The 13,293-nt window shown below is 39.9% G+C and overlaps 1 protein-coding gene across 7 annotated transcripts in view; it reads right to left on the reverse strand.

The window, feature by feature from the left end:
• Positions 1 to 13,293, reverse strand: part of slmapa (sarcolemma associated protein a) — an 87,131-nt gene that overhangs the window by 5,197 nt on the left and 68,641 nt on the right. For 6 of the 7 annotated variants that reach the window (XM_082534920.1, XM_082534919.1, XM_082534918.1 and 3 more), the window contains 9 exons: positions 13,073 to 13,153; positions 12,611 to 12,670; positions 11,676 to 11,801; positions 11,369 to 11,443; positions 11,174 to 11,274; positions 9,345 to 9,549; positions 9,133 to 9,250; positions 6,267 to 6,438; positions 5,272 to 5,406 (listed from right to left, as the gene is read on the reverse strand). In XM_082534920.1, the coding sequence (XP_082391046.1) occupies positions 5,272 to 5,406; positions 6,267 to 6,438; positions 9,133 to 9,250; positions 9,345 to 9,549; positions 11,174 to 11,274; positions 11,369 to 11,443; positions 11,676 to 11,801; positions 12,611 to 12,670; positions 13,073 to 13,153 (1,073 nt within the window). Of the gene's footprint in view, positions 1 to 3,431; positions 3,520 to 5,271; positions 5,407 to 6,266; positions 6,439 to 9,132; positions 9,251 to 9,344; positions 9,550 to 11,173; positions 11,275 to 11,368; positions 11,444 to 11,675; positions 11,802 to 12,610; positions 12,671 to 13,072; positions 13,154 to 13,293 lie in introns of all 7 variants that reach the window. The other variant, XM_082534916.1, reaches the window with a different exon arrangement.

Consider the following 13,293-nt stretch of genomic DNA (forward strand, 5'->3'; position numbering starts at 1 on the left):
CATTTTAATAAGTTTGACAACTGAACTTTGCTTAGGTTAAAAACCGATCTGTGTAATATTGTGACGAGCCATACTCCTGCAGCACAGCCAATAATACGTCACTCCTTTTTGTGTGAAAATCAGGTAAGCGCACGCTTCCTGGTGCAGCTGTTAGCACGCAATGGAGTCTAAAGACTAGAGCAGATATCACCGGTCCCACTGTACTGTATACATTTTCCCACCAAAATGAAAGATTTCTTTTTGTTTTGTTTTTAAATGCAAAAAATACATAAATAAAATAATAATTTGGGATTCTTTTTTTTTTTCTCCACTGTGTTTTTTGGGATTTTCAATTTAGGTTGCTGACTGACATTACCAGGATGGTCATGGTTTCTTGCCTGATCATTAAACTATCAAAGTAGGCAAAGCTTTGAAGTAGTACAGTGTGCATAGATGTACAGCGGTGACACAAAATTTGCATCCATCATACACATCTAAACACCCTGGAGGCCTACGGTGCCTTCGATTTCAGCCAGGCTGTTTACATTCCTCTCATCTAGTCAGTGGATTTGGAGACGGGTGGATTATCGGCAGATTGATTTATTTATGCATTTTTTCCAGAAAAATAAAGTCACTACAGCCACATACCTTGTTTCAATTCTCTCAGAAATCATTTGTTTTGATCTTACATGACATACCTTTCTGAGATCACTTTGAGCATGTAAATAACAAAATAAAATAAATAAATAAATGGCTGTGTCCAACTTGGTGAGTCCTGATGTTGCAGCAGCTTAATTAAAGATCTCAGTGCCATCACAGACTGTATCTAAAAGATGGATGCCACCTATGTTTTGTTTTTGTTTGTTTTTTTAAAGTCTATTTTTTCTGCAGTTCTTTGCTTTGTTTCAATCCATGCTCGATCATCATTGTAAGAAAATTACAGTAAAGTTGAATCAGCTTATCTGGACGTTGCATTTTCATTGGGAGAACCATTTTGTCACTCATCCAAGTGACTTTCAGTCTCAGCTGATTTTCCCAACCTTAAACTAACCAGTAACAGTAAATTTCCATAATGACTGAATCTAGTATCATTGCTTCAGTAAAAACCTTTAATGACTCCTTATATGTCAGCCGTATCAAAACCGCTAAGAAGCATTTCATTAAACGCAGCGTTTCTGTGGCTTTCAAACCTCAAAACACACTACACTAAAGATCAGTCAACCACAAGGATGTGTTTCCCCCGCCACAAACACAGTAATATAGTGTACACAGACGGTGGCTGTAGCTTTAAGTCATCTGCTAATCGGAAGGTTGTGGTTTGATCCCTAGCTTTTATAGTCTGCATTCCAAATAACCTTGGGCAACATACTACCTCAAGTTGCTAAGAGTATGAATGTGTGTGAACGTTAAATAGAGAGCACTTACATAGAAAAACATATATAAAAAAAAAAGGTGCTTGCATGAATGAGGCAAGTTGTGCGAAGCGCTTTGAGTGCTCAGAGTGGAAAAGTGCTATATACCATCTATAGACTGTCGTGATTTTATACATCGGGAAAACCAAACAACCTCTGGCTAAGCAGATGGGACAACACAGAAGAGCTACTTCATCAGGCCAGGACTCTACAGTCTATTTATACCTACAGTCCAATGGCCACTCTTTCAATGAGGATGTGCACATCCGGGACAGGGAGGAACGCTGAGGTTTGAGTGGTGGGAAAAGAGGACATTTTTTGGTGATCTAAAAAAGGTGATTGCAGCCACTCCAACCACAGCTGGAGTACCATTCAGAATGGCACTCATGGCCATTGATCAATTAACTGAACTCGCAGCTGGTTGTTAGTCAGTGGTGCTAGTTTTGGTCATTATCCAAATGTACTGTTTATAAGGTTGGGTAAAGCTACAGTTAACAGAGAGTGAAGAAATCCTCCGATTTAGTGAAAAAATATTTCTCACTCTGAAAACACAACGTCCAGATGAACAGATTTAAGGAGTCACCTTGTGTCGAACCTACACGCGTCGAGCGAGGGTTGGTGTGATGGAAAAACTGAGGGGCACTGCAAGCTCACATGTCAGTTACAGAGTAGACACGCCCTGTTTTATAACACCCTTTTGACTCCAATTGTACCATCATTTATAAAATAAACATGGTGTTCCATTTAATAATGTGTTTACTGAGGTAGATCAAGTGAGCTGAAGGGTGATTTCTTCTAGACACCTGGGCATCCCTTTACAGCCAAAGGAGTCTCCCCCTGCTGGTCGTTAGAAAGAGTACAGGTTTATTGCACTTCCATACTGTATTTAAAGACCTGGAAGCTAGGTGCCTCTTTTATGTCAAGTCTACAATAAGAAGCCTTGTCTACCCGTTTTTTTCCCTGCTACGATAGGTCAAACACCGCTGCTGTGAAGAGCATGAAGCATATGTACAAGGCTCCCTTTAAATGGAGGGTCTGTGGGTGGAGGGAGCCCCAAGAGCGTGTTAATGTTAGCTGCAGCAGAACAGAAGCAGAAGTGAGACTGACTGGCAGACGAACAGGCAGACTGACAGCCATGCAGTTAGTGGTTCTCATATCAGAAGACGAGGGACCAGACGCCGTGATGATGATGATGATGATGATGATGGCTAAGATGATCCTTAGTCTTAAATGGAAGTTTAGGAGGTGAAGAGAGCGATCTGGTGATCAGAATTCAGAGTTCAACAGCTGGGTTACCTTTATGTATCATCACCCTGCACCGCAACACATCATCATCCTGAGCTGTTAGCATTCAAATGGTGAAAGATGTAGTTTAGGAATATTTGGATGCTTGCCAGTAATAACCTGCTCCTTACACTTACATTCCCTCCTTATTTAGGTTAATTTGTGACTGAATTTATGACCATTAAAAAAAAAGTGTGGACATATGGGGGAAAAAAGGGAATGCACTTCTGGTAGCTTGTTTGGAAGGAGAGACTGACCTACAAATTTGCCTCATATCAGGTACAGAAAGTGTTCCAACTTTTTGTTTATGAGGGGCTGCCAAACAAAAAACAATTGAATTAAAGTGGGCGGAGCTAAAACAGCAGGATTCACACTTAGGTTCTGCATTAAGGCCCAGTATAAGAAAATCATGAGTCATGCAATGCTTCTCTATTAGACTTAAAGAATTGTAATAATATATTTATGTGTTGGACACGTTTACAGGAGCTTTCACTTTCAACAGCAATGCCTGTAGTTCTTATTTTCAAAAATAATCAGCTCTCACGGCGGAAACCTGTGTTGAGCTCAGAGGGAGATTTCTTTTCAATTTCAGCACGTCAGTTTTCCAGCTGAAACTCATGACCCTGAATTCATCACAGATCAGAACGACCCTTTCGCCTCTGGCACCTTCCAGTGATGACAAACAGATAGACGCATCAGAGACAGACAGACAGACAGGACGGCAGAGAGATAGACTGATGTCATGTCGGTGTGTACCTTTCTACCACAACTGGCCGAAACACCAGTAGAGCAGAGCCAGGACAAGGCCCATGAATATGGCTTGGACAGGCTGCAATATGGATGGCTAAAAGGGAGAGGGGTTGGAGGGGGAGAGTGGATAAGAAGAAATCAGCCAGCAAATCAACCAAAACCAACATGGAGGATGGAGCAGCTACAGCGAGGGGGGAGGGAAGAAAGGGAGAGAGGGGGTTTGGGTTTGTATCCAATCAGCCGTTTTCTACAAAGCAGCACCAACATTTCTACACATTCAGCAGCCACATTCACAATCACCACGGAGGAGCAGCCATCCGTCACCAGGCTCTTTTAAAACAGCAACACTTTTCTGCAGCAGGAACAGATCTCCTCCAGCTGCCGTCTGTCAGCTGGTTTCAATCTGATCTTTACAGCACGACGGACACCGGTTCATACAAAGAAGCCTAACAGAAATGCACTGAGTGAAGAGAGGGTAACTCTAGTTTTTTTATAATCAGGTTCTTATTTGCTCCATTGCTATCAGTGCTAATTAATGCAAACAGTGGTTAATGAGATCTGGGAACACAGTGAAATGAGATACAAATACTTTTGTCTAGAAAATCTTTTGTAACCCTGATGGACATTTCCAAAAACACTTTTAGCTCACATCAGTGCCTTTCATCTTTCCTTCCAAATAAATCAATCAAATCTGGAGTTTTGTTTTAATCTGCCTAGTTGAATAAAAAATGATTTCTATCTGGAGATATCTCAAATGAAACTTCACTCATCCTGCATTTTAGTCTCCACAAAAGAATTAAACTGGTCTTGGACAAGCCCCCAATTATGTTACAACCCAGTTTATAAGCATCATTAGATCAATAGTTAACCTAATTTAGGATGGCAAGGTCCAGCAAAAAGTAGTGGAAGACCTTCCAAACCAATCGTCACATTCCATTATCCACACTGTATCAGCTACAGACCACTAGCAGTTTAGTCCATGCAACACCCAAAGACGATGCACTGTGAGGATAATGAGAATTGGAGAAGACCATGAAAGAAAAGTGGGACAGGAGAGAATCAGTTCACTTAACATACAGCAATGGTGGATTTATTTATTTATTTTTTTATAATAGATATCAATTGTAGACTTTGTATCAAAAAATACATAAAATAAAAAAACAGAAACAATGAGACTTTCTAGTGTGGCCTTCGTGTTCCCAGATCTCAGATATTGCAACATTATTATTACCAAAAAAACTAAAGAGGCAAAATTACAAGGTTGTAATGAAGAGAAATTGGCCTTTAGATATATCGTGTTTTAAGAGCTGAGGGAGGAGGAAAGGAAGAAAAGAAGGGGGGTGGGGGTACAGAGTAGGCTGCTCCGCCTCACTGATTTTCTGATTAATGTTTCCAAGAGTTTTTATCCATCAGTTTATTTATCAGAACAGGATATAAACCAGGAGAGACGGTGAGGTCACATGTCACCTTGGCTAGAGGAGTCAGTTTAAAAAAACAAAACAAAAAAACACAACTGCTTTGAATGTGTTCACAGAGCTGCATGAATTCAGTTAAAAATCACAATTTAAATGTTATTTTGTTACCTCACCAGTTATTATTTGGCATTATGAGCATTTCTACTTTCAACAAAGATGTTATTGGCCATTAGACAACACTAACGCTGTGTGACATTTCTCACAGGTCAGGATAAAAATGCAGCTTCACCTGCATAAAAAGCAACCTTAAAGCAAAAATAAATTATGGTAAAACTTAAAGCTGAGCAAACATAGATTACAAAAAAACAGTCCAAGCACAAGTCTGTGTTTTTTATCATAAAGGAACAAAGAGTGTTGGTGTGGGCACTCACAGAGCTGGACTTGTCCTGCAGCAGCTTGAGGCTGCTCCTGCACTGCTCCAGCTCCTGGTGGATGTTCAGCTTCTCCTGCTCTGTTCTCTCATAACGCTGACGGAGATCAGATAGCTGGGACTGTGTGTCTTCATACTGCAGAGACAGACAGACAGACAGACACACACACACACACAGGCCACTGTTATTTCTATGACCACTGTCATTTCTATGTCCATTTGCATAAAGGGTTCACTTCCAGGTAAAGTTAACCTCTTTGGGATATCCCTTTCTCCTTGTGACATCATACAGATCCAAGAATAGAAAAAAACTGCCAGAAAAGAATAACAGGCCCCTTTAAAACTGATGGAGAATCCACCAAGTGCCACATTTACAAAAGCTCACTAGCTGCTGTTACCAATAACTCAGTCGACAAACACTGGACTTTTTATACAACTATCTGACAAACACTATTGACCTGCTGAGTTATTATCATTTTGCTAATGCATTTTGGTAATGCCGAGATTGATGTTTTTCCTTCATTTTTTACAACTTTCAATTACCCAAAGCAAACATATAATCAATAAATCACCAACTTGTCAATTAATGTCACTTGATGTGCTCCACTGAACAGATACTGACTGCAGCTTGCTTGTGTAGCTGTTTGTCTATCTTAAAGTTCTTTTTAGCTGAAACCTTTTTGGGGGGTTTAAATAAAAGAGCTCAAAAATTCATTCAGGCTGTTGCTTGTATGCATTTCCCCCACTGTGGAGATTTTGGTACATTTTATTTTATTTCTCTGAGAACCCCAGTGTGGTTTCCTCTCTTTATTCACATCTGCCTTAGGCATCTGCTCAACCACCTTCACTCATGCTGACTTAAGTCTCTCTGGATTTATCAAAAGACTCATTGATCCATTTCCAACTTTTATTTTTCATCTCTTCCATTTGTTCTGTTGTTTCTCACCTGGCGTTTTCTGTGTTTTATTTTTATTAAATCCCATTCTGTGTGCGTACCTCTTTCTGCAGTGTGTGTGTGTGGGCCTGGGCCTGGTCCAGCTGGCTCTTTAGCCTGCTCGCGTCCTGCAGGTGCTGATTCTCCAGAGAACCCAGTTTGTCCTGCAAAACCTCCTCCCTCTTCTCCAGAGACTCCAGACTGCTGCTGAGGACCAGACTCTTCTCCCTGGTGCTGCAAACACACCAAATCACACCTCGACTCAGTAATCACTCCACTACGTTTCTCAACAATGTTAGAAACTCTCGAAGGATTTGCGATGCTGTGACCTTATTGAAGACTTATGAGACTCATTTCAGGCTCGGTTTTTTTTTTTTTACTGTACTCTGGAGTCATTTATACTTGCCTTGGCGCAGGCCCTCAATTTATCCGGTCTGAAACAAGCTGTTTTAGCTTCTCTCTATTTAGACCAGCTTTTTTCCCCCCATAATTGGCTGTGTCTTATAGACAAATGATTTAAACACCCTTTGCGGGGCTTCTGTGGTCACAATTAAAGCTGTGATTTTATTAGTATCATGTAGATCCAATGGTAGTAAAAAAGTGCACCTCTGTAGGAATACTGAGAGAGATTACTTTGTACTCTGTCCAGACCCCATTATAAAACAAAAAATATATAAATCATTGTGTGTAACTGGGATACCTTACACATGATGTACAACATTTTTAAAAATAATTTTAGCAAAAAAAGGCACAAACATTGCATTTCCCTTTTTTATTATGAAGAGTGAGACTTAATGTTAACAAATAGTCGTGTCTTCTCAATAGTCATGTGTTCACCATCACTGCTGGTAAACAGATGAGTGCCTGGTTCATACAAATGACCAAACTGTATGCTTTCTCTGTGTCTGGCTTCCTGTCCTGCTTATCTGCACTATGCAGCTTGGTGCACCATCCATCAAAAATAGACTAGGGGTATGTTTTTGGCCAAGTCCTCAGCGTGTCTCGGCACTGACTGACCTCATCCATCTTACAAATGCATTATGATATGGAAAATTATGTGCTGACGGGAATTCTTTTATTGACAGCGAAGATTTTGATCTGATAGAACATTTTACTGGAATTTATACTGGTAAATTCCTTTTGACGTAGCTCTCCAATATAATTTTCTGCTTATAGAGCTACATGCAACATAAACTGGAACATGGAGTTTATACATGTGTTTATAGTTTTGAAAACCTTCTGTCCAACATGTGGATCAAATCCTTCGACTGGTACTGTAAACAGTGATTTCTGTATTTAGCTTGTTTATGTAAATGCTGCAACAAAATGTCACAACATTAAAAAACACTCTGACTTGTTTCCCTAAATGTCATCAGAAAGAGTTCAAATGCAGAAATTGATCCACAAACAGCAAAATCAAACTTTGGAAATGCTGACAACTCTCATTAGTGAGATCTCTTTAAAGTGGTTTTCAGTCTTCTCCTGGGATTTGATAACTTTAAAACACAGGAGAAAAAAAATGCTTGATTACTTCTGAGTGCAACTGTAGTTAAAATATATGTCGAGCTTGCAATTACAAACATAACTACACTAGACCATAATAAAAAAGTAAGCCAACAAAGTAGTCCCAAATACTGCAGTTCCTCTAACAGCCACTTGAGGCTGGTTCCAAAAGGGATTTCCAACTTTAGAGCAGAAATAAACCTGTTTACAGGCTGGTACAAAACATGGTTCTGACTCTACAGGTCATTTATCTTCCATAACAACTAAATAAATCTAAATAAATTCCTTTTTAAACTTTAAAGTTACAGTGTGTAAGATTTCAAAGCTAGTTGTCCATAGATTTCAGTCAGTTCAAATTGTTTGCTTACTCCTCCCAAATCAACCGGATCATTCCTGCTGAGGTGGCTGTTGTAGGAATAATGTGATTCATTCAGTCAAAAGATCAAAAAACATTTATATTAGATTAGCCCATAATGGATGTTTACTGTTTGTTTACAAGAAAACGTTTTTTGTACATTCGACCTGAACTTTTTTGAATAATATCAACAACAGTAATAAACCAGGAAATACAAAACAGATGGGTGTGTAACTATCTTGCAGTATCCTATTTTTTTATCCTTTGAATTACCTCAAAAGCTCTGACCACCTTTCATCTGTAGTGAGTGTACTCAGACAGCAAAGTGACTCCGAACTGGATCCAGCTTGGAGGTTTTTGCTATCTGGGTAGGCTGTCAGTTCACTGTTTACCTCAGCTGTCAATATGCCGGATAAGAATCGTCCATGTCCAAAGTGCATTCATCTCTTTGTAGAAAGTCAAAAGATGTGTACAGTTTATTGTAAACTAGTAAAAAAAAAAAAATTGTAGCTGAAGCACAGATAAAATCCTGCTGAGGACGTGGTTGTGGTGAGAACATGCAGCAGTGTTTTCTCTCAGTGGAGAACAAATCTGGCAGATAGTCTCAGTGAGCTGTCAGTCAGCTGTCATCTCCTCGTCTTTCTCTGCCTGAATCAGCTGGACACCATGTTTCCTTCTGTCAGTCTCACCCTCAGCCTGCCCTTTAATGCTGAATCCAAACTCTGAACCTGATCTGTCGACTTGGCACTGCTCCCGAGAGCCGTCCTGGGCCAGAATTCATCAACTCGATCACGCCTGTCAAAAGACTTTAACGTCCACCTAACAAAGTTTGATATGTTCCAGGTTTCGAGACTCTCAGCTTGAGATCCAGTTAAGAGAATATAAGTTTCAAAGTGGTGTTTATTTAGTAACGCTATATTCAAAATGGTTTATAGCTGTGTGGATCTTTTTTTGACAAATAATTAAATGTGATCTTGTATAATTCTGACAGCACTGCAGTATAGTAAAATAAATAAAATAAAATAAAACAGTGGATTCAGATAAAAAAATTTAAAGCAATGTGTGTGTACCTGCTCAGCTCAGCCTCCAGGCGGTGCAGTTTTTCTGTGAGTGTTTTCCTCTCAGCTCTCAGGCCATCACAGTCCTGCTGCAAACACGTACACCGCTGGTGCAATGCAGTGCACTCCACTGTGGCAGCGAGACAGAGGATGCACAGTTATGATTAGTAGTGATTCAAAGACATGAACAGACAGCCTCAGACAAACATGCAGGCAGTGCTCACCCTGCAGCTCGCTGGCAGCAGTCTGCTGCTGTTCCTGCTGCGTGAAGGCCTCCTGCAGCCGGGCGATCTCCTCCTCGTATTTGGCGGCTGTGTTCCTCCAGTGCTCTAGCTCGGAGCGCACACTGACCAGGTCTGCCTGCAGGACAGTGATCTCACGCTCCCGCTCCGCCGTGGCCGCCTCCATAGCGTGTCGCAGGACAAGAATCTGAGAGCAAAAACACAATCGGTGGTTCGGTCACTTTCTCATGAGACTACAATTTGGTGCAAACTGACAAACAGGGAGGCTTTTTGCATAACGAAGAATGAGTGACAGAGACTCCAGGGTTCCTGACTCATTTAAACAAACAAACAAATCCTTATAATGTTTTTTATAAACTTAGAAAGGACTATGAGCGAACAATGTCACATTGTTTACTATTTGTCATTTTTAAAACAAGAATGTCTAGTTACAATTTCATTTTTATTAGTTTCAATGTTTGTTATTATTACAATGATTTCAAAAGAAAATATTTTAAAAAATATTTCCACAGGCAAGATGTAAGATGTAGGGGTGCAACGATACTTGTATCGATATTGAACAATACAAATTTTTTATTTCTTTTATCAACTTTTCTTCTGACGATGCTGTCTGTGTTGAGCGCTCAGTGGATCTGCGTTCGACTACTCTGCCTAGGCTGCACTGTCGAGCGCAGATCCACTGAGCGCAGCACAAGCTAGCAAGACAAAAATTAAGCTCGTTGCAACATGGCAAATTGAACCTCCCCCACCCTCATTCAGATTTGGCGTTTGGAACTATTTTGGTCTTCATGTGACGTATGACCCTGATGGTAAGCGAGTCATGGACAAAAGTAAAACAGTATGTTGGATGTGCATTGGTGGGAACTAGTGCGTTAGCGCAGTTAGCTTGTTAACGTGTTGACGCCGTCCAGCCCCATGCACGGGGCGATCTGCGGTAACTTGTTAACGGAGATTTGCCGCGTTATGGCGTTAATGTCATTTTAACGAGATTAACACTGACAGCACTAGTGGGAACACAACGAATATGACTGCACATTTACACCGACATCATCCTAGTGCAAATTGGAAGCAGACAAAAACAACAAGCACGCATGCTACAAACTTTACCCGAGTCATTTAGACAGCCGTTAGCACCTTATGGGGACCTGATATGTTTAATATGCTGCTGAGAATATACCCCGGAAGAAGAGTATAGTATAGCTTTTATTTTGGAAAGAGCCATTTCTCTGTAATAAACTCTCTTTTCCAAAGATGAGTGATTCCTCAATCAGATAGATTTTTTTAAAATTATTTTGTTGTTTCAGCATTAAATTTAAAAACTGTACTTTTGAGTTAAAATATATATTTATAATTTCAATAAATGACAAATTAAAAAAAAAATTGTATCGGAGTGTGACACCAAAGTATTGAACTGAACAGTGAATTTTGTGTATCGTTGCACCCCTAGTAAGATGCACTAAAACCTCCTGAGGACTTGTGTGTTAAAAAAATGTAACCAGACTGAGTAAACCCAAAGACATTCCCTGAATATTTTTAATTGCACACAATGTTGTTTCAGTTTGTTGTCTTATTTCAGTTAATTAAAATTTTCCCTTTTATTAGTTTTAGTTCAGTTTTTTTAGTTAGTTTTTTTTAAGCTGTTATTAGCAATTTCAACTTTTAAAGGGTTATTAATGACCCACTCAAACCCTGGAGTCCATGAAGAGTCTGACATGTTACACATTAGCCAAGAGAGGTTTCAAGACAGAATGGAAGAGAAGTAAGGAAGAGTTATGATGAAGAACTGGAAGCAACAGTAGGTGAAGAGGTACCTCCTCCTGGGCAGAGTAAAGCTCCTCTCTGGTGCTACAGATGGTGCTCTCCCTCTGCTCCCTCAGTGCCTCCATGTCAGCCTGAAGCTTCCCAAGCTGAGCTAAAAACACACAAGCACATAGGAAGTGAGATGTGGCAGCTAAATACTTATTGATACAAATCTATAGTACATATTTTTCTCTGTATTCACTCACTCTGCAAGAACTGGATCTGTTTGGTCGACTCCTCAGTCAGCTGAGAGTTACTCCTCCTCTCCTCCTCCAACAGAGCTGCACACCAAGAGTCACACAGTCATTATGTTTATACCACTGTTCTTTTATATTTTCATGCAACGTATAATTGAAGCGATGCAGGGCAAGAACTGTAATCTCACAAACTCAACAATACTGTAGTAAAAATGTATGAGGTAAACTTTAATTCAAACAAAGTTTGCGAGCTATTAATTATAATTAAAATTCTAATTATAAAATATAATCCACAGCATTGTGAGAACACTGTTACCTTGTAGCTCTAGACATTTCTGCTTGCCGGTGTTGGCTAATTCTTGGGCCTCCAGAAGCTCTCTGTGGAGATGGTGGATGACCTGCTCCGTGTCTCCAGGCTCTAGACCGGCCCGATGTAGCTCATCTAACCACAGACACATACAAAATGTTAAGTACATTATTTATTTATTTATTATTATTATTATTATTATTATTATTATTATTATTATTATTATTATTATTATTATTCAATGACAAAGTCAGGGTCTACAAATTATCTGTATTTTTATTCAAAAAACAGGAACTTTCCAGACTTAACTTCTTCACTGTTCAATAAATACATATATGAATAAATGACTGAGCACACGGTGGCAGTGTGGATATCAACTTACTGAACATAACTGACTGGACTATTTTATTCAGTCAGTCAGGAGTGTAGTGGGTGGGGGCGGTGGGGGGTGTCCAGCTGACTAGATAGTAGCTAGTAGATATTTTATTGAAAAGACGGATGAAGTTGCTATGACGTCCTGGTTCAGTTATTCAGATTTACATGTGTATATTAGACATAAGTAAATGCAATCCCAGCTTTAAAAAATGCGCTTATTTAAAATATCGCCTGAGACCACAAACTGCAGGAAATAGTTTACTGAGGTCACAGGTCATGGCAATGAGGCCTTTTTCCCCCACTCATATTTAATACACCTAGACTTCTTATTGCACCCAAAGGCACCCCCTGCTGGCCATTAGCAGGGGTGAGAGTTTAAGGCACTTCAAGCTTCGCTTCATCCGCCTTTTATACAGTCTGTAGACACAAACTCTAAAATGTAAAAAACACCAGGCCCTTCAGGGACCAGCACAGCTGAACATCTTCCTAATGGTCAGTTAAATACAATAATCAAACTGGGCGGCCCGGTGTTTTGGGGTTTATGATCACAGGTGCACGGCCACAGTTACCTTTGAGCAGAGCTACTCTGTTCTGGGGTTCATTCAGCTCTTGGTCGTTCATGTTTCCATCTGAAACACACAAAAACGCGTAAAACTCCTGTGGCTGCTTTAGGATCTATACTCCAGCAGTTTCAAGGCGAATCAGATACTGACATAATAAACTGCTAGAGAGAACAAGCGATTTTAAAAGATACATAACACAAATCTCTTTCAGGCAACTCATTTATGACCCTCAGGAAAAAATCTAAACATTCTCAGTAATTTGTAAAGCTACTCTATGATTAATTAAAGATTGAAGAGCAGACAGTGTGAGACAGAACAGCTAAACTTTAAACAGATGTCAACGCTATTCGAAATTAGGTGGAAAAGAAAAACCTTTCCAGTAAAACTGAGAAAACACAAGACAAATTTTGGAATTGCCAAAATTAGACTTAAACCGATGAGCAAGAATGTATGGGTGTTTTCACTGACCTGACGTGTCGTCACTGCTGCGGTCTTTGCTGGGACTCAGAGTGTCGGACATGTCTGACTCTTTGGCATCCATCTGATTCCCTGTGGACGTACACACGAAAACAAACATGCACATCAGCCAGGACTAACTAAAAAACTACAGTGTAATCACTTGACAGTCAACATTTACTCGTGCCATCAAATTCAAAACCAATAAATTACTTTAATCAGCTGGAACACAT

The sequence above is a fragment of the Aulonocara stuartgranti genome, assembly GCF_965226115.1.
Source record: "Aulonocara stuartgranti genome assembly, chromosome: 5".
Lineage (NCBI taxonomy): Eukaryota > Metazoa > Chordata > Actinopteri > Cichliformes > Cichlidae > Aulonocara > Aulonocara stuartgranti.